Source organism: Crotalus tigris, unplaced genomic scaffold (assembly GCF_016545835.1).
Source record: "Crotalus tigris isolate CLP2741 ecotype Arizona unplaced genomic scaffold, ASM1654583v1 scf7180000019070.2622420, whole genome shotgun sequence".
Lineage (NCBI taxonomy): Eukaryota > Metazoa > Chordata > Lepidosauria > Squamata > Viperidae > Crotalus > Crotalus tigris.
The window spans coordinates 1277648-1304365 of NW_024097360.1; the positions used below are offsets into that span (position 1 = coordinate 1277648).

The following is a 26718-nucleotide window of genomic DNA, read 5'->3' on the forward strand; positions in this document are numbered from 1 at the left end:
ATTTTGTTGAACAGTATCCAGAGTCATAATATTAGGGCAGTTAACAAATATGGTGTATAAACAAACACTATTTTCAAAATAGTCAATAACAGTAGTGATAAAATGACAACACACCCACATACCCACACACACTAAAATGCTTAAAGAGGAGGGTACATCAAGAGTGATATGGAAGTGAAAATACCATGCCCATCCCTTTCTGGAATTCACACATTATGTGGGGTGGGGTCTGTGCAGGCTCTAGCTGGTAGATCCAAAGTCTGCTCATCGCTGGTATTCCTTTCTCTGTCCCCCCTCTCCCTTTATGAGTTATGGAAACATGTTGGTGTGGAATTAATTATGGAAGCCCTAAAAGTTCTATAATTGACTTCAAAGTCTGGGAGGGAGTGGAAAGAATTTGCAGTTCAAGCCGAAAACTTATGAAGTAAAGCTGTATAGTTCTTCCCAGTTGTCCTTCAGATAGACACCGTAGATTTATATCAAACAATTACAGTGCATGCATTTCAGAAGAAATAATAAACACCACCCAACACAAACTTGCTTCCCCAATCAGTGTTATCAAAGGCTATTGTTTTAGTTAGCAAACTCCTTGTACATGACTGATGAATAGGTCTTAGTTATGTGTTGAGTGCTTGAATAGTAATAGGCTTAAAGGGCCTGGTTGTTACTACATTTTACTTCCTCTTTTATTTGCAAGGTAGGAGGGGAAGGGGTGGGGTGGAGTGAGAGTAGGAGTCGACAGGATTGTTAACTTAAGAGTACCTTTATGAACTATCATCTGGACTTGGAGTTTAAGGCTCTGTCCAGTATATACTAATGGAATAGGATTATGCAAAGTGCTTTTACACTGAAACAGGTAATTGCTCTCCCCAGCCTATTACTGTGGTGAACCCAGAGTATTTGGCATTCAAAGCATTTTTTCTGCTCTTATGCTTAATACCTTTCCCCAAATTAAAAGTAAAGCAGCTGGGATAAAATGATTTTTGACTTTGCAAATGGGCACTCCCACAGAAACCCTTCATTTCAAATCAGGTGCAGTGATAACGGGATAGAAGGAAAAGCCTAGTTTAAGTTCCTTACGATAACAAAAGCACAGTGGCATTCCTAAGCTGATTATTGATATAATGCTGTTGAATGGGTGCTATGGCATCTGCAACTATATATCTTCCAAAGAATCTGTTTCTCAGCAGAGATAAAGTGGTGATCAGTATAAAGGGATGACATCGAACATCTGTGATCACATCTTTCAATCCGAATAGAGCCAGAAGGGACCTTCGAGGTCTTCTAGTCCAACCGCCTACTCAAGCAGGAGACCCTATACCATTTCAGACAACTGGCTCTCCAGTCTCTTAAAAACCTCCAGTGATGAAGCACCCACCACCTTTCATTTATTTTTAAAATTCACACATCTTACATTCTAAGTATAGTTGCTGTTCAATAGGGGAGGGGGTAAAATAAACAGCAAAAACAACAGTATTTCTTTCTCTGATGAAATGGGAATACTGTGAAGCAAGAAAGAAATCGAATTACTGGTCTAAAAAGTTCCAAGAACCTTTAATAATGAAGCAAAACGAAATAAATGGCATTTATTTTTCTGAGCAACTGAGGGGTATGGATATGTCTCTCAGCATAGAAGACAGAAACAGGAACTGTTTTGCTACTATAAGCGGGCAGCTCCTAGAGTTGATATTAAAAGCTGATATATTTTTTTAAACAAGCTTCTGAATGGATGCTAACGTGAGAACTTGGGAGCAATACTGATACGTATGACATAAAAAGAAGGATGCAGCTGTCATGGAAACAGACCGCAGGGAGTCAGAGACATTGGCGTAAGGCTGGCAGGAATCATGAGACTTGCATCGTACACTCACTGGACTATGTTCAGCCTAAAGTGTGGGCAATAGCTACGGTTAGGGTTTACCAATGTTACACCTGGTATCTAGGGTTCTGAATTCTACTTCCTCTTGAAAAGCCAATTTGCTAGCCCACTCAAATATTAAGACTATTCAAAATATGTCTAGTTTGCAAACAAAATTGTTTTCTAGATATAATATTAGAATGTGAAGTAGATTCATGATATCTCTTTCAGGTTTTTACGCAATGAGAGCAAACTGAGAGCCGATGAGCTTGCTTTACTGCCCTCTGCAGTGGGGTGAGTTCTTCAATAAGAGAATTTTAGATTAGTAGCAGAGCACTTGCTTTGCCTACAGAAAAGTCCTTAATTCAAGCCTGGGGTTGAATTGCTTGTTAGTATTTACAATATTAAGCAGATGAATGACGCTGTGCTTTAAAATAAGAAGTATCCCATTATTTTCACCTGCTCCTGGGGAAGAGGGTTCAAAGCTGCTGGATGCATCACTGCATGCATTTGAAGCTTGTTCAGAAAGTTTCTTCTTTGCGCTACCATCCACAGACTTGTGGGACTTCTTTTTGTTCTTCACCATAATTTTGTACATCAGGTCTGCTGGGCTAGGAAGTGGAATTCCACGTTCGAGCTGACCGGAAAGAGATAAGGATAACAAAGAAATCTCTTTGAGAAGTATTTACTTTTAATTTCCATGATCTGTCTTTTAACAGCAAAATTATTTAAACAAAGCCTATCCTCACACATGCTTTTTAAGATTATTTAGGATTATTTTTCTCTTTTAATGGCTGCCTTGGTATGCTTCCGTAGACAGATCCTGATCTCAATAAATGTTTGCTGCCTGCTACATTTTCATTCTATTGCAACATGCTACACATCTGATCTACACACATACCATAATACTATATGCCTTCCACATATTTTTCCATCTTTATAAGGAGTGTAATTCTGATAGCAAGTATTGCATATGAACCTCTAATGGCAGCAGATATTCACCCAATCTTCGTATGGGATACCCTTATTATCACTCTTGTTCAATAAGCTACATTAACCTTAAAAATGTAATATTAACCTACTAAATGGGTGCTGTGCTATATGGATTCCTCTATAAAATATGAGTCACACAGTCACAATAATTCCACAGAAAAAGGTTTAGCTTTTTAAATTCCTTTTCTTGGTATCTTTAAAGCACATCTTATAAGCATATGATACTGCTTTTACCCAGATAAATATGCTATTTATCTCCTGGGACAAAAGACAATTTAACCTGTCTGTGGTCACTTTATGTTTCTAATGAATATTTTTAATGTCCTATCTTCAGGTGATGTTCTGTACCGTAAGTGAAAGAAAAATCCCTGCTAATGCAGCTTGCTAATGTAGGATAATGCACATCCGTAAGTACAGAACAGGATTTTTAAATTGCATAGTAAATTTTCCTGCTATCCTATTAGATAATTTTAAAGAGGGACTAAACAGGTACATAGAAGATAGGGCTATCAAGAGCTTACTAATCCTGAAGACTTTTTGCTAGCTTCATATCACAGGCAACCTGCCATGGATATCAGCTGTGGGATAACCAGGGAGGAAGTCTATTCCCTCCCCATCACTAAATGTGACCTTTGTGAAGGGATAGGGTTGGTCACTTTGTGTAAACAGAATGCTTGGTTGGATGACTGTTAGCCTGATCTAATTCTTAATATTAGCAGCTGTCTCATCGTTAATTGTACTACGAATATTTGCACAGCAAGAATAAGACTGGATTCCATAAATCTTAAGTGACTACACAGCACAAGATCCCTTGAATGTGTGAGATAGCACTAGCAACTCTTGTCAATGGGATAAAATGATTAGCAAAGAGAGATCTGGAGGAACCCGCACCACCAGAATGTACTAAATATGTATCTTTTTCTTAAAATCACTAGTATCCTAGTAAATAACACTTGCTGATGTTATACCTTTCTGGCTTTATATGTTTGATTCCATCTGGGACACAAAACTACTCAACCAAAAAGCAATCTAAATTACATTGAAGCACTCTTGCTGGAACATCTTACATTAGAGATTATATTCTTTGTTAAGCATTCACATGTAGACTTGGTATGGATAGGATAAGATTAAGGCACTGTTTAAGAATCAGTTCAACTTTCAAAAAAAAAATCATAATATACCTCCTTATAGTTTTGATACAATTCTTGTGCTGCTCAACCCAAATAAATAATATTTTGGGAAATGAACTCTATAGCAAAGTAAAACAACTAAAAAAATATTCCATTTATAAGTCCATTACATTTTTTCCTGTGAAAGCATACATTACACAAGACAGGTATGTGCTTCAAATATATATGTCCTTCAACTCCCAACCCCCTAAATTAAAAATAAATGAACAAAACAAATCACAATAAGACATTTCCCATAAATAAACAAATTCATTAAGTTGGAAGATAAGAAGGAACCACATAAACTTAAAATTCTACATCAAATAATATCTTTGTTGACCAGTCAAAAAAGCTAAATAAATAAATATGTACTTACTGGGTATTTTTCTAGTGGCTCCATCAGCAAAGCATCTCCAAATATTAATCTACAATATTCTGCCATTTTTGCCTGCTGTTTAGGGCTAAAAGTGGAAGAAATTGTGAAATGAAATAAGGCTTTTTTTATAATGCTAGAAACACTAGTAATGGAGGATATATCTTTTAACTAGATGAAGAGGTGTAATTTTCCAATCCTATCATCCTAAATTGTACTCAGTAATCTAAAATCATTATGCTATTAATTTGACTTCAGCAATAGCTTTCTTGCCATATTTTTATATTAATCAGCACAATAAAGATTCTCATTTGTAGTTTGTCATTAATAGAGATAAAAGGAAAAAATGAAATTGCCTCATATGCATACAAGAAACGGTGTGGTTAAGAGAATACAGAGAATTATTTTGACATCTACCTACTCTTAAAATATTTATATTGATCTACTTCCAACAGAAGAGAATATATGTAATGGGGTTGAACTGCTGAGTCCTTTGGGCTCTCTGAGCTTGGTTGTTTGCTTGTAGACATTTCATTACCCAGTTAAATAACACTGTCAGTGTAAGTGTGTATGCGGTTTGTGCTATGCTTTCTCCCTTATTCTCACTCATTCTCACATTAAGATCCATTTCCTTTTTCTGTGGATGTGACCCGTGTCCGTCCTTCCTTCCTTCCTTCCTTCCTTCCTTCCTTCCTTCCTTCCTTCCTTCCTTCCTTCCTTCCTTCCTTCCTATTCCTGTCACTTTCCCCATTTACTTTCCTTGTAGGAAGCTTGCAGGAAGAAAGTCAGCAGAACGTTGAGTGAGAGAACAAGGCTGTGTGTGGGGGTCAGGAATAGTAAATGTGTGAGAGGTATCGCATGGATTGGGAAGGTTGTGCAGGTATGTGTCTAAGATACCACATGAGTCAGAGAGCACACATGGGTGGGTGGCAGAGAAGGCTTCCCCTTCCCTTCCTTTCTTTTCCCTTTTCAACAGGCAGATAAGTGGCTGGTGCTGGGTTGGGAAGGAAGTGAGGGATTGTGAAACTGGCTGGGAAATTGTCACAGACTTTAAAAATGAAGATCATGTGACCGCAGTGGCTGTGCAGTAGCTGTGCAGACTGCAGTGACTGCCGTGGTTGTGCAATGACTGCACGGCAATACCTGGCAGCAGCACTAAAGCAATCACAATTTTCTCAAATTTCATTCCCTTGGAAGTCATAGAATAGATTGTGGATTTTGGACATATTCTGTAAGTTAGCTCATTTGAGGTACTGTGATTTAAAACCCTTTGCCCTACCATGCACCATTTCACCCAGTAAAAGACTGTAGTTTTAATAATATACAGATTTACAGTTTCCCAAAAGCTCTGAAAAAATTAATAACTTAGTTTAACTGGGGTATCTCCCTTCACAAGTAAATGCCTGGGAGGATAAGAAACATTCATGAAAAAGAATTGCACCAGATTTTAACAGGTTTGTTTTTATCTGTAGCAAAAATCTACAATATCAAATATTATTGATACATCTTGCTGGAAGTTGTCATTCTATTCCGTTGCCAGCACTGGGAAACTAGATTCTTCCTTCTCCCTTTGGCAAATCTGATTCTGCCCTCTGCCCCAATACATTAAGCAATTTACTACTGCACTTTCATGCTGCTCAGTTCCAAAATGATTTTAAGTATCTTACAAATAGTACAAAGTAGAAAGAATTAAATGGGGGGAAATAGGCCCATGCTAAAAACCATATCAACATACAGAGAAACTGCTAGCAGCAACAATCACCTACTATAGCAGTGGTTCTCAACCTTTTTATACGGCGACCCCGGACATAAGCAGACGGCGCGCATGCGCGGCGGCACCCCCTGCGTGGCACGCATGCGCGGCGGCGCCCCCTGCGTGGCATGCATGCGCAGCGCCGCCCCCTGCGCAGCACGCATGCACGGCGCCGCCCCCTGTGCAGCACGCTTGTGCGGCGGCGCCCCCATGCACAGCCCCCTGCACGGCACGCATGCGCGGCGCCACCCCCTGCGGTGGCTGACAAAAAAATGGCGGATCGCGTTGTTTGGCGACCCCCATGAAATGGTCGATCGATCCCAAATGGGGTCGCGACCCACAGGTTGAGAACCGCTGTACTATAGGGTGGGACTCCCCAAAGACTTTATAGAAAGTTGGCACATATGAAGGGGAGAAAGCAAAAAACAAAAAACAAAAACCCTTCTGCTTCATGAGTAGAAATCATCAATGTAGGAAACTGGACATAGCTGACTGAAAACATTTCTACAAAAATTTAAATTACTTACGAATCCACATGATTCTCAAAAGACAGGAGTATAGGGAAAGGAGATGTCTTAAATGCACATTCAGCAATAGCTTCTATGACTTCCTAGAAAGGGAGAAACAAAGAACACATTTTACCTTGAGAAAAGAAATTATTTAACAGGCAAGCATAAAGAGTTTTGATAGTTGCTCTGACCCACACTCAAGATTTTTTAATTCTTAAAAGAACAAGGCAGTTCCAGCACCATTACGTTTATCTCAGTGCGACTGGCCTTTTAATCTTCCAGCCCAGTAAAATGCTGTTGGCATGAGGGAGAATAAACAGTAGTTTGTATTTAGAAATGTGTGTCCACAGGGCTCACAACAGTTTTCCTAAAGCTTCACTTTTAGAGATTCTTTTGTGTAATAAAATTGTTATGTATTGCCAGGTAACCTTAATTGTATTTAAAGAAAGACTTCACATTTTTAAATTGCCACTCTTTAGGCGTATGTCTAAGTTTAATACAGCCTTGAGTATCTGACAGAACAAAAGAAAAGTAATGCACGTTAAACTGCAATTTGTTTCATTTTGGCTTAGCATACTGCATAAACCCATACACTATAGTTGGTAGTATATGTATGAATCTACTTAGTGGTGTACTCAGTGTGCCAGGACAACAACAAAATCTGGTGTAGCACAAGGGGGATTTTTTTAAAATACTTCTAACCCTAATTAGTTTTTGTTTATTCCATCCTGAAGCCATTCTTATCACCCACCGCAGCCAGAAACATGCTTGAAAAATTTATAGGTTGAGCCATGTTAGTTAATCTGACATAACCTCACACAGTGATTTTACTTAACCTGCTATGTGATGCTTAAATACTTGGGGGGGGGGGAGAAATGTATGGGAAGGCTTTTCAATTACTAAGAATCCTCCCTGTAAAACACACACACACACACACACACACACACACACACACACACACACACAACGTGGATTTACTTGCTGAGGGAACAAATAGAATGTGTGAAAAACCAGTAGGATTTACCTGAAATGGAGACTGCTTCTGTACAAGCTGATTTAGGTTAAGGTTGCCTTGTCTTCTTACAAATTTACTTGCCTGTGATTTTTTTTTTTTAAATGTTTCAGCTAAGTGGCTTAAACTATTCCTATAAAAAAAACTCCTGCTTTCTCCTTTCCAAGGGGTGTCTTAAAACTTTGATGCCGGACTGTGGACAGACTGCAGCTTGATATAAAGTTATAGGACTATTGATATATCCACTGAAGCACTGAAGTACACATTTTCTTACATAGTGATAATTGTGATGAAAAATTATATAGCTCAGCAAAGATATGAAGATTTACACATTCGCCATGTTTACCTTACTATGGCTTTTAAAATTAGTTACAAATTGTCTTGGCTAAAAGGCAGCATAGAAATCTAAATATTTAATTAATAAAAATATATCATAATTCAACATAATTACACAGGATAGGAAAACAATAATGATGAAGGTTGCTTTATTAAATGTATTCAGATAATTACTTATCCATTAACTGCCTAAGAGGAGAGAACAGAAGGCTTTTAATTTACCCTAGAGAATCTTTTAAGAAAAAAAGGGGTGTATGTATATATATACATGCAATAAGCAGAAATTCTGTTCCTCCAGATCACAGACACTGAAACAACACAACACTTCACAAAACAACAAAAAGTTTGGCTTTCACTTCTCATCTGGTATTTATTTGTCTGAAGAGCTTTTAATTGGTGACTGCTGCTAATTCCTTTTAACCAAATCAGTAATTTTAACAAATGCACTAAAAATTTAAACTAAAATGCCTTCATTATAATTTTACTGTGCAATGTAAAGAGAATGTATACATATGATAAGGAAAATCAATATCATGTAAATTTTGCAGCAGATGCTTTTAACACAGCTAACCATCAGTTAAGAAAGAGCAAATAGGATGTAAAAGGCTTCTACTAATGGTGAGGCTTCTATGAACCTTTCTGGAAAAGCTAAAGTACACAATATTCACCTTTTTACTGAAAAATGGATTTGACAATATTAAACAAGCTAATCTAGATCAAACACAAATCTGTTTTACAAAGAAAGGTTCAGGGGTAACATGTTTACTATCAAGTGCTACAGTTATGAAATCAAAAAAGAATTTTTAAAAAATCAAATTACATAACTTAAATTTTGCACTAGGTTTGCGCCTCTGCACATGTCATAGATACCTGTCAGAAAAATGACAGTCAAAGCAAGCTATTACATGGGCCACCAAGAAGAGTGCTGATTAATGGTTCTGACCTCAGACACTGGTAGCTCAAAATTGTTTTCCCTGCCTACTAACAGATTATTTCTCTTTTAGTTTGCTCCTATTAAATCAGAAAATGTCAAGTTGAATAGCAAAGTGGCAGCATTATTTTGAAAGAGACATTCATGCATGCGGTATTAAAGGCACAATAAGTTTAAGTCAAAATATCCTGACATTCTTCATCATTTCCAGTGAAAGAAGTAAAAAAAAAAAAAAAACAATTAGAGAGGAACAAAATTTCCAATTCATGTGTGGGATGTGCACGACTCTCTAACACTAGCATTTTCAGAAGCATTCTGAGCTTAAAATATATGTTCAAAAATGGCCAATTACTAAATTAAAACACCCTCTCTCTTGAATATATAGTGCCAAGAAAGAAGTCTACATAACAATTGCATCCAAGGAATGCTTGGTTTCTAGATGCCACTTTTCTGACTTTCGTTTCATTTCTACATCTGGATGGCAGGCAAAAGAGATTTCTGTTGAAGGAAAGCTGCTGGGTAAAGCAAGGAATCCATCCAAGCTTCAACAGGGGGCATTGCTCTGCTGGGCCTCACTTCTTTTGTCTATTTCACTGGAGAGCTCAAAGATGAGGTGGCTCCACACACTGGAGCAGCAGTGAGGACGTGTAACGTACATGGCAGAAAATATCCTTCCCATCAAGTTCTACTTTTTTATTATCTGCATATTCCACAAACTTTGGACAAGATCGCAAGGAATAACAAACAAAACCAACCACAATTAATTTAACAATAATCCAAGCAACTCAATGACCATCAGCCAATTCACAAATCAATCTAGCAATAATGGGGAACAAATAAGAAGCTACAGCTGTTTCAGTAGAAAATCAAAAAAAGATGGTAACTTCATGAAAAGAGTGTTCCGAATCTGGGCATGTAGTAACTGTGGTCTCTTTCTATTCACCACTCACTTAGAAAAATGAAGTACAGGTTTCTGTTACTATCTGTAGTATGTTTATACAGAGTCTGTTTTGGCAGTCAGAAATGCAAATCCATTAATAGCAGACAAGCATCATAAACAATATATGCAATTAATGAGACAGCAATATAAAAGTTAGGAGCAAAGCATTGTTTCCTTAGATGTTGAAATTGGATATGGTAATCAACTTGGGAGTTATGATTTAGCACTGAATTATTTAAATAAGTAATGTCAATTATATTCTTGTGGTTGAGGCTGTCTCATATTTAAGTTTGTGTATAGTCTGTGCATCCAGGTTTTCTCATGTGTCTAGTTGATGACTGACTCAGATGGTACATCTATTATAATGATGGACAAATTACTTCCTTCAGATCACTAGCAACCCTGTTCTAATTTTCTGCCAAGAATACTGATTGTTCCAAAAATGTGTGCACAAGTGAATATTTAAATCCTACCACTCACACAGGATTCATATCCAATAACACACTGCAGAGCTTGCAAGCACTATTATTTTATGTAATAAGGACTGTCCTTCCTGCAGCTTCTTAAAGGCAATTTTCTCCCTGAGAAAAACAGATATGCTTATGTGATCCAGGTCTATAATAGGAAGCTTCAGGATAGTTTACATGAGTCATTTGAATAATTTAGGTATATAGGCTGATGCTACATAACCTTAGCCTTGCCAATAATATCTGATGGAAATCATGTTTATCCAGGGTTATATCTCATAACGGTATTAGGATTTCTTGCTTAACAAAGGTAATTGGGACTGGGATTTCCATAGCTAAGTGGTGTGGCTGTAAACCATGTTGTTGTGGAACTGCATTGCTCAGTGATAGCAATCCCCGAAATTCCCACTGCTGTTGTTAAGTCAAATTCCCAGGTAGTTAAGGAAGAACTTCACATGTCTATGACTTGTGACTTGCTTTTGGTTTCCCACAAAGGCAATGGGAAAATTGCCTAGAATTTGCAAGTCCCTGGCAGCTCATAAGCAGGCTGGATAGTGGGTATGTACTGTCCTACAGAGTGAACCAATGTGTGTGTGTGTGTGTTACAGTGAGTGTGTGTTGGCAGAAAAAGGTTTCTGTGACACTGTGAGTGCATGAGGGCTCAGGAGGGGATGCTAAGACATCATCTGAATATATGCAGGTTGGAGAAGAGTTGCTGCAGTATCACTGCTGGGCAGAGGGTGTTATGGGAGAATAAGTGGTGGGAACAGCTTGCACTCTTCTCTGTAGGCTTCCCTGCAGAGTTTGCTTGTGGAAAACCAACAGGAAAGGTTGCAAATGTTGATCTGCAGGATAGTGCAACCATCAAAATCGTGAGTTGGTTGTCAAGTGCCCAATTCACAATCATGTGATGACAGGAGTGGTGCAATGGCCAGAACTTTGAGCAGTGATTATAAGTATCACTCATGTGGCATCATTGCAACTTCAAACAGTCACTGAGCAAGTGGTTGTTAACTATACATTGACTGCTGCTTTCAATTTAAAGGTTGCAAAAAAAAAATCTAAATATTTTGTTTGTAAAATTATTATATTTGTCTTCCAACAATCAAGTTAAGAAATACATTTTCAGTAATACAATTGTATACTTCTAGGATCCAGGACTATTTGAAAGGTTTTATTATTTTAAAAAATGTTTCTTTCTCTCCCTATTGATACATATATACATATGTACCTTTTACTATATGTATGTAAGTATGCATACTGGACATATTTATAGGAAATAGTATTATTTAGAATGAATGATAAAAACTTTAGAGTGGTAATACAATAAAAAGAAAATTAATTAAATCACCAAAAATGAGGTGAAACAACACAAAATTTAGATGAACTATACAGCATAGCAAAACTGCAATCCTAAAAAGGTCAGAGATAAATCTTACTGAATTGTATGGAATATTATCTCTACTTAAGCATGCATAAATTGGAACTAGAATGCTTCATTGTAATCAAAGGATACCATGTAAGAGGGTTACTCTTGTATTCTATAATAGCCCAATTAAGGAAAAGGTTGATTAATAATAAAATCATTTGCATTTATGGGTAAGCTTTAGAATATGTCATGTGACTCCTTTCCCATTCCCCCTAGATTAGAACTATGTGTATTCAAGATGCAATATGACTGTACAGTTTATGCACATACCTATCTATCACACCATTTCCTTTTGAGGAAAGCAATGCTATGGTAGAGTTCAGCACAGGATAAGAAATAGAAAGCAAAAAAAAAAAAAAAAGGATCTACAGTTTAAATTAAAACTAGTTTGTACCAACATTAATCATCATACTGTTACATATCTTTTTTTTCCTTAAGAACATTTTTGTCTTCTAACATATCCATTCGCTGATTCATACTTTGTCTTTAGTTCTTCCAAGGTCTTCCTTCAAAGAACTTCTCACAATTCTATCCAACCATGACTTTACTTTTTTGATTTTCCTCTTCTTGACCCATTCGTATATTTATTTTGTGCTTCAACCTTATTCATTGTGTCCAAAGCACCTCAATCACATTTATTCAGTAGCCATTCATTCTTGATCTATCTCTTCTCTAACCAGGTGGGTTTTGCCTTTTTCTTTTTTATAGGGAAATATTATTTCAGTTGCCAGGACAGATGCAGTTTACAGGAATATCAAACAAACCTGCAGCTACTCCAGAAGCAAACTACGTCCACATTTTAGCATTCTCCAACCAAAACCAAAACCCAATAAATCAGGTTATTGCTTTGTGCAATGTGTGAAGGGCAATCCAAAGTTTATTAGTGAAACAGATCCCTAATCAAATTCTCCTCCCAGCCACATTAGAAGAAAAGAAGGGAGAAAAGAATGCCCAAGTTCTAGGGACTTGTCATGACCAATTAATTTACTACACTCATTGTTGTGATAGACATTCCTCCCTGTATATATTGATGCTTTCAACTTAGTATCCTATGTTAACCTTCTACTACTTTTTCTGATTTAAGTGCTGTGCAAAAGTGTTAGGCTGTTGTGCAAAAAGGCTATAAATTGAGAAAATTTTTAAGAAAATGGAAAGTAAATGAACAGAAGAGAAATCCACATCAAATCAATATTTGAGGTGATGACCTTTTGTCTTCAAAACAGCATCAGTTCTTCTAGGTACACTTGCACACAGTTTTTGAAGGAACTCGGCAAGGTTCCTTCAAGGTTGTTCCAAATATTTGCACGTTTGCGGTCACTGTCCTGCTGCAGAATACATCTGGGGCCAATCACACACCTCCCTAATGGTACAGCATGGATGGATAAGTATCTGCCTGTATTACTCAGCATTGATGACAGCATTGATCCTGACCAAATCTCTAACTCCATTTGCAGAAATGCAACCCCAAACTTGCAAGAAACCTCCACCATGCTTCACTGTTGCCTGCAGACTCTCATTATTGTGCTGCTCTCCAGCTCTTTGGAAAACAAACTGCCTTCTGCTACAGCCAAATGTTTTCAAAGTTTGACTCATCAGTCCTGAGCACCTGCTGCCATTTTCCTGCACCCCACTTCCTGTGCTTTTGTGCATAGTTGAGTCTCTTAGCCTTGTTTCCACATCAGAGATATGGCTTTTTGGCCACAATTCTGCCATGAAGACTGTTTCTGGCCAGACTTCTCCAGACAGTAGATGGATATACCTGGGTCCCACGGGTTTCCATCAGTTCTGTGCTGATGGCACTGGACAGCTTCCGAAATCAAAGGGAAGTAAGCATTATGTGTTTCATCTGTTGCATTAAGCTTCCTTGGCTGACCACTGCATCTCTAGTCTTCAGTGCTGCCCATTTCGTTGTGCTTCTTCAAAAGAGCTTGAACAGCACATCTTGAAACCCCAGTCTGCTTTGAAATCTTTGTCTTGGAGAGACATTGCTGATGCAGTATGGCTATCTTTTGTCTGGTTCCTGTTCTCAGTTTTGCCATGGTGACATGAAACAGTCTTCTACAACCTCACCTTAGTAGCAGAGTTTGACTGTTCCTCACCTAGTTTTAAGCCTCCTACAGAGCTGTTTCTGTTTTGGTTAATGACTGTGTTTCAAATTACATATGAAATTGATGATCATTAACACTGCTTGGTATAATTGGTTAATCACACACCTGAATCTAATTCTACAAAACCCCTGACTTTGTGCAAGCATAAGAAATAATATTAATTTGAAGGCAAAGGGTGGTCACACCAAATATTAATTTGGCTTGGATGTCTCTTCTGTTCATTAACATTCCCTTATATTAATTGATAAAAAATAAATTATCAACACTTCTATTTCTGAAAGCATTTTTAATTTACAGCATTTTTGCACAACTGCCTAATACTTTTGCACAATACTGTATTTCACTGTCTCTGAGGAGGAAGAGTATCAAAATGTATTGGACATATTTAATTTTGTCAAGGTTTTTAAAAGGCTAGCAAATTTATCTTTATTAATATTACTCAGGGGTACTCATATACTTTCCCTAAAGAGAAACATTATGATCTTATGAAAAGACAATTGAAGGAGCGCTGAAAATAACTAAGAATCCAGAGAAACTTTTAAAGGGAAGACAAAGCAGTACACAATAAATAATTGATAAGATAAATACATAAGCAGGGAAATATTTATAACAAAGAAGCATACTGAATAGTGAAATCCTGGCACTTGTTTATTAAATAGCGATAGGCTACAGTTTTAAATTTATATATATTTATTATATATATGTATATGTATATTCAGGATTAAAAGGTTTGTCTATATATTTTTCAAACTTAAATCCATCATTCGAGGTAAAATATATGTTACTTGATAAAATTACAGTGTATGACCTATTACATAGGATAGAAGGCTCCTAGCTCTATTCAGCAGAAATAATAACAAATAACATCTACAAGATACATCATTATTATCCCAGGTATACAGGAATGGGCGATGATGACACAAAATCATTACTAATTGGCAGTGGTGGGATTCAGATATGTTCTCTGTGTGGATGCGCTTCCAGAAGTCCATTCTGGGCCTGGGCAACAAAAAATTAGCTACCGGTTCTGCTGAAGTGGTGCGAACCAGCTGAATCCCACCATTGCTTATTGGTAGAGAGCAGAAAAAAATGGAGAGAAGGGCACATTTTTATAGACAGTTACAAATTGCGCTGAAGAAAAAAGATGAAGAATTACAGATAGTTAGTAAAGGGGTAAAAGGGATTTCAAACACGATGTCCTGAGGCATTGTCTGAAGAGAATGTACCTTCGAAGTATATTTTCTGTTATTAATCAAAATTCCACAAACCATTGCTATGTAAAATCTGCAAGCTAAATCATCTCATGAATTACATACAGATAGACAGCTCTGTGTATTTGTGTGTGTGTGTGTGTGTGTGAGAGAGAGAGAGAGAGAGAGAGAGAGAGAGAGAAAGAGAAAGAGAGAGATGTCTGAAAAAGTAGTTTGGGCTTTTGGATAGATTCAATATTAACGATACCATACACACACACACACACACACACAAAGCTCTCTCTCTCTCTCTCTCTCTCTCTCTCTCTCTCTCTCTGTGTGTGTGTGTATGTGTGTGTGTGAAAGGTCAACTGAAGGAAAGGAGATCAACTGATCAACAGACAAAGGAAGTCTGACAAGCAGTGATAATATACATCATGGGATAATTATGTTTTCCTGTAACTGCCTCAATCTCATTGCTTTAAATTATAAAAAAACTGAAGATTAAAATATTTTGCTTTTTAAGGAATATCTAGCTTCAGGTAACATCAGATACCAGGATACCTTTGCAAAGACTGAGACGGGGGGAAAAAGTCATCCAAAATATACCAAGAATACCTGAAATCTGCCCCTTAAATTCTTAACTTAGCTATTTTGTTACTGATATGAAATCAAACTTATTTTACTGTCCTCCCAATACCAGAATTCATGTTTTATTTTCCTCATATCACTGAATAAATGTGTTTTTTAACATACACAGAAAGATGACATGCACATGAATGACCTCAGTAACATATCTGCAGATACAGGCAACTGTGATGATCATTGTTATCTCCCTTAGTAAATAACTTTTAAATATAACTATTCTGCTGCTATCTCTGTCTGGGGAAAAGTGCCAGGCTGAATAAAATCTTTAAAAGGCCCAGAGAGATCATGACCTGTTTCAAAACTAGCCTAAACAGTCCATCTTGGCCCATATATTCATGTATTATCAGTTTTGTGAGAATTGTATACCTGTTATTGAATTGAATCATGCCTTTTCTGGTTTGAAAATCTTGTTTTTCATCTCCTTAAAAATGCTGAAGCCAAATAAATTTTGTAAACAGTTTATTAACGAAATGTTTCAGCAGAAATAGTTACTACGTCTGTTTGTACCATTACTAGTTAATTAAAACTGGCATTCTACAATAACCTCAAACTCCCATTTATCATTCTATCCAATACTGGACAGTAATTTCTTTTTTCCCCACTTTGAGATCTATCCTTCTCCAAGATGATCTGGGGATCCTATGCAACAAAACAGAGAATTCATGAGATTCACGCCTAGCAATACTTTATGCTGTAAAGTTCTGACTACATGCATTTTATGTCTCCTGGAAGTGTGTGAAAGGGAACATTTTATTGCATCATAAGAATCATGCATTTCATTATAAAATAGTTAATTTGATCAACGTGTAGATTTATTTATAGTTGTTTGAAAGTATGGAGACATAAGCTATTCTACATGCATGTAGACAATAGAGTGTGATATAAAAATGCTTTGTTTAACAAAGATAAGCTTAAAGTCCTTGGAGTTGAGTTAGATGCCTGGTGTAGTCATTTGATGCATCCATGCAATTTTCTCAACAAAAATATGAAAGGAGTTTTCCATTGCTGCTTTCAGGGATTGCTTTACTTCTTATTCTGGTCTATAGTCCCTGAAGATTTCAAAATTTACCATTACAGGACTGCCAGATGATCTGCAAAAGTTCCTTTCACTACTGAAAAAGTGATTATTATTTTTTTTTATCCAAATGAGCACAAGTCTGAAATTAACTGGTCTTACTCAGAAACGAATGAGTTAGTTAGCATTTTATACAGTTAATCATTCCTTAATGTTAAGTATAATGGAGCAAAATATTAAGAATATAGAATATAATTAAGATAATCATTCTTTTATCTTCCTGTCATTTTCTGCAAGTTTATATACAACCTCATTATTATAAAAGTTAAATAATGCACACTGGCTGGGCAACACTTCAGAAATAATTTGGAAAAAAAATGCTTTGAGTGCATAGGAGTGTAAATACAGCAACTGTCTACATTTTGAAAGCAATCCATTTGTACTGGAGTCACACAGCCTCCTAAGAAATGGCCTGATAATTGAAATTCCCGCTTTTTTTTTTTAACCTTTCTCTATTGAATTGAATTTCTAACCTACACATTATTTGTTTTTTCTGGAGACATTCTATAGTCACCTGTAGACATTTTATGTGTGCATGTACACATGTGCATAAATATTCTATTTTGTATTATGTTTTTACATTGCAACACCAGGGATATTCTCAAATGTACCTTAAAGGATATTTCCGTTGTCATGGTGAATCCATGTGTAATGACCGGCTCTTCTTCAGCAGTTCGGCCTTTCCAGCAGTCCAGCTCAACACAGCGGCAACCAGACAACAGCACTTGACGATACATCTCTACAGAAGAGTTGCCGGCTAGCTGTCCAGCTGCAAACAAAGAAGAAGACTCTGAATCAAGACAGTCCTTTCTGGACTAATGGACCTAAAGCATATTGTCTTAAAAGTATAAAAGTCTGCACCATCTATTTTTCCCAGTGGCAAAAGACAAAGTGATAAATGAATAAAATTAAATATAATCTTACAGGTAACAGAGATAGAAAATGTCAAAAGGGGCAAAATGAAATTAAAAGATAATTAATATTCTAATTGTTTTAAATGTTTCTATTTTTTTAAGATGCTTAAGAACATATTTCATTAAACATTCTGGTGGCCTAGTAAGAAACACTACAGAACTATACACAGTAAAGAAAGAAGCATGAAAGCCTCTTTGTGTTATTTAATGGCATAGCAAATCTAATTTCTGAAAAGATGCAGTCATGCCACTTAAAGGCAAGATGGCTGTTAACAGAATAATCTCTTTTTAAAAAATTGTTGTCAAGTATACATAGTTTGGAAAAGGATGCAATCCTTTGTAACTCATCACAGAAGTTAATCAGGCCTTCAAATAGTTCCTCATCCCCTGGAACTTTATATGCAACTATGTAAACTATTTTACAATAGCCAATTGAACACCTAAAAGTGCTTTACTTATCCAATGTGAAGCATCTTCAAATATTAGAGAGGCAGGTTTTGTGACTTTCTTATTGAACCAATCCCTGTTTAAGGATAATATGTATCTAACTACTAAAAACTAATTAAACGAAGTTTAGGTCATCCACACATCCAAAATGATACACTTAGTGAATCTTATTCCTATATACTGTGTTTCCCCGAAAATAAGACATACCCCTAAAATAAGCACTAGCTTGATATTTTTTTTTTTTGGGGGGGGGGTGAGTCTAATATAAGCCCTACCCAAAAAATAATCCTTAGTTTTGAGGCGAGGCACATGCCTAAAAATCAAGTGGGGCTGATTTTTCAGCCGGGCCTTCCATGGATCGACACTTGACTCGCCGGAAAGAGCAGCTTCATTCTGCAGCTGAGAATGAAGCTTGGCCTGCATCTCGCAGTCAAGGCCTCTGACAGTGAAATGCACGTCGGAGCATCATTCTCAGCTGCAGAATGAAGCTGTTCCTTTGGCCGCAGAAGAAGTGGGCCGGCTGGGGGGGGGGGCTGTTGGTGCTGCTACTGTGAGGTGAGTGGAAAAGACCCCCCCCTCGAAAATAAGACTTGGTGCCTCTTTTGGAGGCAAAAAAAAAGGCCAAGTCTTATTTCCAGGGAAACACAGTTGTAAATATTAACTAATACATATGTATCTTGTATCCTTAGCTTAAACATTGCTAACTTCAGTAAGAAAACAAACAACACATGCAAAAGCAGTTAAACTTCTAGAATAGCAGTGAATGCTGCTGGCTTTATTTCCAAAAATAGTGTCAAAGAAAATGTTTATGTTGGGTTGTAACATTCTTGAAAACCACCTCTGAATAGTGAAGAATCAAAGTAAAGTTGCTGGATATTGTTCAGCTTCCAAGCATGACACTATGACTATAACCACTTTTCCTTTTTTACAGAACAAAAGGGTCCTCAGGATTTTGCTAAATTATAACCGTATCCACCATTAAGCAGTGCAATGGCCTAGAGGTGAAGATGCTCGCCTCCCACTTGGAAGGTTGACAGGCAGCGACAGATCAGGATGCAAGGAGAAAATATCAGCTGTGAAGTCTGCATAGGCGTCAGGAAGGGCATCTGGCCAGTAAATGCTCAGCTCCATTCAGTCACCCTGACTCCATCTTGAACCAAGGGATTGCAGTTTTAAAAAGAAAAAAAAAACAACCATATCCATTATCATTGATAATGCTGGATGGAAAGGCAGAATCTCTACTTCACTGACAACTATAGGTGCAAAGTATTTTCCATCTGGTGTACAAGATCAATGGGAGATAAATGGCAGGAAAAAAGGCAGATGAGCGTCTAAATGTCAACAATGAATCACTTCAGATTCAATAACAAACTCTTTGGCATTTATTCCTTAACTTTTTCCTTTGGTCATCCAAACAGACAGAAAGATACTTAGTTAATAGAAGACTAAAGCCTTATCACAGGATAGTAGCTTCTTTATTCATTATCATGTAACGGGAAGAGATTATGCATATTATTTCAGCCAAGAATGGGCAGACTCTGAAACTGAATTGGCAGGGGCAGGCAACCCAAAACACTCAAAGAGCCACTTGGACCCGTTTCCCACCAAAAACAAAACACCGGGAGCCGCAAAATCCTTTTGATATCTAAAATTAAGATAACACTGCATATATCCTTTTTTACCTTTATTATAGGTGTGTGTGTGTGTTTGTGTGTGTGTGTATGTATGTATGTATGTATGTGTATATATATATATATTTGTTTTCTGACCTACATATGTATGTATGTGTGCGTGTATGTGTGTGTGTATACACACACACACACACGCACACACACATTAAAAATAAAAATATGACTCTTGGGAATATCCATACTATTAAAACAATGATCACCAAGAGAATGCTTTAAGAGAATAAAATTACATACACACAAAGGTAAAAAAAGGATATTTGCAGTGTTATCTTCATTTTAGATGTCAAAAGGGTCTCTCTCGGTGTGTGTGTGTGTCTCTCTCCCTCCCTCTCTATCTGCCCTTGGTCTGCCACTCCTCTTCCCCCACTCTCTTTCTTTCTCTCTCTCTCCCTCTCCCTCTCTCTTCCCCCCCCCCATCTGCTGCTCACCTGGCAAGCTTCAAGCTGTTGTCCAACAACTCAGGGGTAGGCAACCTCGTCTCTTTTGTGACTCATGGACTTCAACTCCCAGAATTCCTGAGTCAGCCTAGCTGGGCTAGCTAGCTCTCTCCTGCCCTTCCTGCTTCCTGCAGAGACGCAGCAAAGGGAGGAGCTCCGCCCAGTAAGTTTTTCAGATCCTCGGAGAACACTGTGAGTGCATTCTCTTTTACACATACATACACACACAAACACACACACACACACACACACAGCGTGAGTGAGTGAGAGTGAGAGTGAGAGTGTGTGAGAGAGAAAAGCAGGGAAGCGCAATTGCCTCTCTCTGTCTCTGTCTCTCTCTGCAAAGGCAGAGGAGGCTGGGAGCCACAGGGGAAGGCTCAAAGAGCCGCATGCGGCTCCGGAGCCGCAGGTTGCCGACCTGTGGGCTAGACACAGGAGGATGCCTGCTAGCTTTCAGCTGAAATCCAAGGAAATTATTTTTAATTATTACAAATGGTAGTACAACGTGGAAACTGAAAAGCACTTATGGGACTAGTTTTGTGCCTCTAGTGCTTGCTTAGCTTTGGAGCCTAAAGAAATCAGCTGATCGTTGTCATCTATTGAGAGCTATTAGGTGGAACCAGAGAACGAACACAAAGGAATCTGTGATATTCACCCATACTAATACATTCAACTATTTCATTACATAGCTTAGCTTTTCACTTTAAAACATTGCATCTATACTAATGAAATTTGGAAACATGTGTACAAATGCATTTACTTCAGCATTGTTGAGAGGAAGAGAGAAAACCAAAATGAAACCTTTAGACAGTGGAAGTTAAAACAAAAGAAACAAGAGATTAGCAATACTTCTAAGCTTTCCCAGATACTATGATATTAGCAAGGTGTCTTTTTTGCAACATGTGTGTGTGTGTGTGTGTGTGTGTGTGTGTGTGTGTGTTGTGTGTGTGGTGGTGGGTAACTGGGAAATCCAGTGTTGCAAAAAGCATGCAGAGAGGATTTGTAATATCAGGCAGCATGGCTGCAGAGTGGAGGAAGTACAACCTTGCAGTCCTCATCTGCATGGAAGATGCAGTTCTTCTATGCAGGAAGCAACCAGGAATTATTACCGTTCATCTTCTGCATTTTCCCCTGTAACTGCTTTGTGCTTTCAGAGAGAAAGAACCTTTGGGAAGAAAGCTACTCCCCCCCCTTTACTCTACATGAATACTTCCTTCTACTTGAAGATAAGATATTCTTTCAATCATCTCCTATATACCGTGCCTTTAGGGTAGAATAGGAGGTGCCAAAGATGGATATAGTGGCACCACCTAGCCTGCAGTCTAAAGATCTGCCACCCAGACACTGAGAATCAATTCTGCAGGATGAGCTCTGCATCACTTTACACAATGAGGACAGGAGTGCGGTGACAGAATAAATAGGCCATATAAAACATTTCTCGTGCAGAAAAAAATTAAGGGGTCAAGAAGATCTTTGGGTGAGACTACCATTGCCTCTACCACCACCTCTATTTCTCTTGTGAAGCATTTAATCACCTGGGCTTCATCTGAAGTTGCGTGCACCTTTACATTCAGCTCAGCAATTCTTCAGGTTTAAGAAGCATTTCCTTCAATTCGCAGGCTGTTCAAAACAGTAAAAAAAAAAAAAAAAAAAGCTTTCCAAGGCTGCCCTGTTTGTTCCACGGCAACAAATTGGTGGAGTTGAGGGAGTATAGCTTTTTAACCTTGCTTAAAAAAAAAAAATCGAGAGAAACTTTTTGATCTTTATTGTTTAGATGTTTAAAGATCCTATTAAACGTGCTGCCATTCTAAAAATGACTACTATTGCGGAGGGGGGAAAAAATCAGTCATGAACAAGCCTCTTGACTGAATGGTGTGCAAGGATGGACTCAGTTTTGTGCTCTTCAAGCAAGTATTAGCAATGCAAACTTTTCAGCTCCCATTCATGGACATTCACAGCCAGTGTCCATGAAACTGGATGGCAATAAGCCATGTTGCTTTTGATCAGTGGTTCTCAACCTGTGTGTCGGGACCCCATTTGGGGTCGAATGACCATTTCACAGGGGTCGCCAAACAATGCAGTCCGCCATTTTTTCCCCTTTTCCTTAGCTGTGCTACTCCCTTATATTCTATTGGCTTTTGAAAGCCAATAGAATAGATTGTCTTGAATAGAGTCTAATTCTATTGGCTTTCAAAAGCCAATAGGAATTGTCCGGGCTGTCTCTGCCCTGCTGAGCCCGCCAAAAGTCCCATTCTGCAAACGGTGCTGCACCAGTTGAGTAGTCCTCGACTTACGACCGGTTGAGTAGTCCTCAACTTACAACCGGTTGGGAGTCACGGCATTAAAAAGGTTGAGAACCACTGCTTTTGATAATACTCATTCACACTGCCAAAGCATATACTGATTTCAAAGCAATCCAGGCCTAAAAATAGACTGCTGCCTACTATTCGCTAAGACCCGTACTGTCTAAAACACCATTCCATATTTGGGAAAATCTTTAACAATGAATAAAACTGAAAAAGGCATCAGATCCTTCAGAAGGTAGGAATGTCTGTGGTCAAGTCTCACGATAATCTGTTACTGAAGTGGCATAAAACTTTTAAAAGTAGGGCAGTAGTAAAAAAAAAAAAGAGAGAGAGAGCGAGATAAAGCCACCATCATGTATGAAAACTTGAAAATGTCAAAATAAAAGATAATGGAATCAAACAGTTATGACTAAATTTAGACCTAGAGATAATTTAGCAAGGGGTTAACGTGGACAATATTTAGTGACTTATATGGTATTTTCTATCACTTTTTAGAAACAGCTGGGGTAAAGGTGAATGAACAAGTTACACGAACAAAAGTAACAATGGTTCTTGTAGTCTCATCTAATGGTTTTCAAGAACACAATATCACTAAACTGTAACTCTACCAAGACATCAGAATCTTCAGACTTTCTGGACTGGACCCTCTGTCTGGTACCTACCATGTACCATCTCCTTGACTTACAGCAGTTCATTTAGTGACAATTTGAAATTACAACACTACTGAACAAAGTGACAGGACAGTTTTTCACAATTATGACCCCTGCAGCATCCCCTTGGTCACGTAATCAAAATTCGGATGCTTGGCAACTGACTCATACTTATGACGGTTGCTGTGTCCTGGGGGTGATCAGCTATTGTGACCTGGAAAGCAAAGTCAATAGGAAGCCAGATTCACTTAATCGTATTACTAACTTAACAACTGCAACGGTTCACTTAACAACTGTGGCAAGAAAAGCCGTAAAATGGGGCAAAACTCAACAAAACTCTCACTTTGCAACATAAATTTTGGGCTCAATGGTGGTTGTAAGTCAAGGACTACCTGTAAACTAGGGAGCCCAACTAAACGTATTAAGTACATTTCAGGCTTTTCTATAAAGAAAGAGATCCTGTAGCACTTTCTCCAACCTGTCTATTGTAGCTCCAATGATCTTGGAAAAAAATCAGTAAATAAAGAAAAAGAAAGGTGGCTCTTTTATAGCTTTTACAATTTGAGGCCTTCAACAGTTCTGTCCTGACTGGGCTATCAAATCCTGGATCTCTGGCTAAGTATCTTTATGCTACTAAAACTCTTGTAATGGCCTTTAACTGGATGAAACGGTACAACATAGGGCAACCATTTTTGAACCGAGGGACCTCACACTGGCTAATGTATCCAAAATCTGGGACCCATGACTCCTGAGGGAATGAAATTTGGGAAAGTTGTGACTGCTTCAGTACAACTAGCTGCTGCTCCACTGCTAGGCTACTGCTGCAGTCACCTGGTTTTCATTTTTAATGTTCTGCGATAGTTCCCTACCCAGTCTCACAATCTCTCACTCCCTTTCCTCGCCCAGCAGCAGCTACCTACCAGCTTGCTAGGAAGGGAAGGGAGGAGGTAGGGAGATTTCCAATGATTCCCACAAGGAAACTGAATAGGGAAGCCAACAAGAAGTTGGAAGTTGTTCCTGCTCCCGCTGCTTTTTTGCCTGCCCTTGGTCATTCTGCTTCTCCTTTTAGCTAAGTAAATTATCTTTAAAAAAATGGCCAAACAGGGTCTGGGTTGTCTGGTTTGTAATGGTTACTGGAATCTTACACTATGTTTCGAAGCAATCATAAAATTGACTTTTAACTATAATTTTAATAAATAATTTTATTGCTCCAGGTATATGGTTTTTTTGCTACCCTTGTTTTAGCCGTTATCTAGAGCAGATGAATGTATTCCAGTGGGTCAATGAATTGTGTATTTTCATGAATGAAAGCGGTTTCCCCCAACACTTGAGAAGTCAGGCAGTCACAATGAGTTTCTCTCTAGTGCTAGTGAACATTTGCTTGCATAATGTTGTATCTCGCACTATATTGTAGTCGTAGCCATCAAAGAAACGGGTGCGTATCAGTTTTCTGATTAAATATCCCATGCCATTAATACAGGGTGATACAATGCTACAGTCAATTTCAAGATGTGTACATGGCCAATTTTAAGATATGTGCTTGAAAGTAAAGTAACTGGATGTAATATCCAGAAAAGATCATCACGTTGTTATCACATCTTACACGCTCAGTCAATTTCAAGATATGAACATGGAAGTAAAGTAACTGGATGTGATATCCAGAAAAGATCATCATGTTGTTATCACATCTTACACACTCAGTCAATTTCAAGATATGAACATGGAAGTAAAGTAACTGGATGTGATATCCAGAAAAGATCATCATGTTGTTATCACATCTTACACACTCAGTCAATTTCAAGATATGAACATGGAAGTAAAGTAACTGGATGTGATATCCAGAAAAGATCATCATGTTGTTATCACATATTACATGCTGACATTCAGCACTCATGCTTCCCTAGCAAGCCTTGCTATGACAATCCTGAAGTAATTGCGGGAAAAACATGAATCAAGTTTATCAGCTACAGAAGCTGTATAATGCAATAGCCATGTTTGGCTTTTAAAAAGCATGTATGTACGTTGAACTGTAAAAGCTTAAAAGAGTGTGCCTTCTTAATCACACAGATAAATGATAATTGTTCTTCAGCTTTTGGCATTGCAATACGAGGTACTATATAGTCAGTCCTTCATTGTGACAACAGTAATAAACTAAGCTGATAGCTAGGAGAAATCTATAGCAAAACCAAGTTCCAAATTAAAGGCTGGAGGCTATGTGAGGGAGGTAGGGATTGAAAAACTACTCCCCCTGTTTTTTGCCATCTAGATGACAGATCTAGTATAGGATGGAATCTCATGGAATTATTTTTTGTTTTTTTCTCCTAATCGATGGCAGCCTTTGATTATAAAGAGTATTATTTTCCTAAATGAAAGCAACCAATATTTAAATGAATAATCAGTGCTTGTACTGCCAAGCATGTTCTCGTAAGACTAGTATCAAAGAAAAGGATCAGTTAAGATACTGGCTTAATGTATCATAAATTTAGAAAACTACATATTAAGATAATTGATAAGTGAACTACTACAAAACAAAATTGTACAAAGAAAAGAAGGTTGAAACTTAAGAAAACAAATGGAATATCATAATGTAGATGATTAAAATGGTTCTACTTCTGTTAAGACCCCATTTAAAATTTAATCCATCTTCCTCCATCCCTTTCATGCTGGTACTTTAGGAACTGCTTTTAAAAGTTATATAAGAGCTTGAATATTTCTGTAATCCCCATTGGCATAACCTCACAACAATAAGCACTTGGTATGCTATAAAAAGAGAAAGACTAAATCATTTAGTAGCAATAGATAGAAATCACATTCAAGAAATACAGTGCTAGTCTGAAAAAAATATGGTTATTGGTGCAGATGTGATTCAATAGGTAAAGTTAGAAAAGAGATTGCTACTCTTCCAGGTAACAATCTAATATGTGTTTATATTTCCAAGTCCACAAGTGAAAAGTTACTTAGATCAGAGAGCAAAATACCACTATAGAAAAGGCTCATGGACAATTGGTTTTATATATGGTAATTACAGAAGGCCATTATAAGCATAAAGATGGAAGACTACAGAAACACCATAATGAAGGAATGGATTGAGAAGGTGGCTGAGTTTGTAGAAATTTCTAATTTGATTTGTTTGATCAAACTGCAACTACTTTTATAAAAGACTGGAAACCCCTAATGGACTTTCTGCTGAAAATGAATAAAAGTGAACTGATGATTTGGCGATTTATTGATTAAAACGTTTGTCTGTGGGAAGAAGAGAACCACGATATGCAATGCAGGAGAGTGGAGATAATAATTGTTACGTTTGTAACTGCTGCAAAGAAGTTCAGAATATGCTTCATTGGTTCTTTTTCTTTCTGTTTTCTTGTCCTTCACTTTTAACCTTTTACAGTTTCTTTTTCTACTTCTTTTAGGTTTCTGAAGGTTTTTTTTAAAAAAAAAACTTTGTAAAATGTTTTAATAATAAATATCTTTTTAAAGAA

General features: G+C 37.6%; 1 protein-coding gene across 5 annotated transcripts in view; it reads right to left on the reverse strand.

The window, feature by feature from the left end:
* PLCB1 (phospholipase C beta 1) overlaps window positions 1–26718 on the reverse strand; it is a 447562-nt gene that overhangs the window by 97335 nt on the left and 323509 nt on the right. For all 5 annotated transcript variants that reach the window (XM_039359463.1, XM_039359461.1, XM_039359464.1 and 2 more), the window contains 4 exons: window positions 17403–17560; window positions 6674–6756; window positions 4397–4481; window positions 2318–2495 (listed from right to left, as the gene is read on the reverse strand). In XM_039359463.1, coding sequence (XP_039215397.1) covers window positions 2318–2495; window positions 4397–4481; window positions 6674–6756; window positions 17403–17560 — 504 coding nt within the window. The remainder of the gene's footprint in view (window positions 1–2317; window positions 2496–4396; window positions 4482–6673; window positions 6757–17402; window positions 17561–26718) is intronic.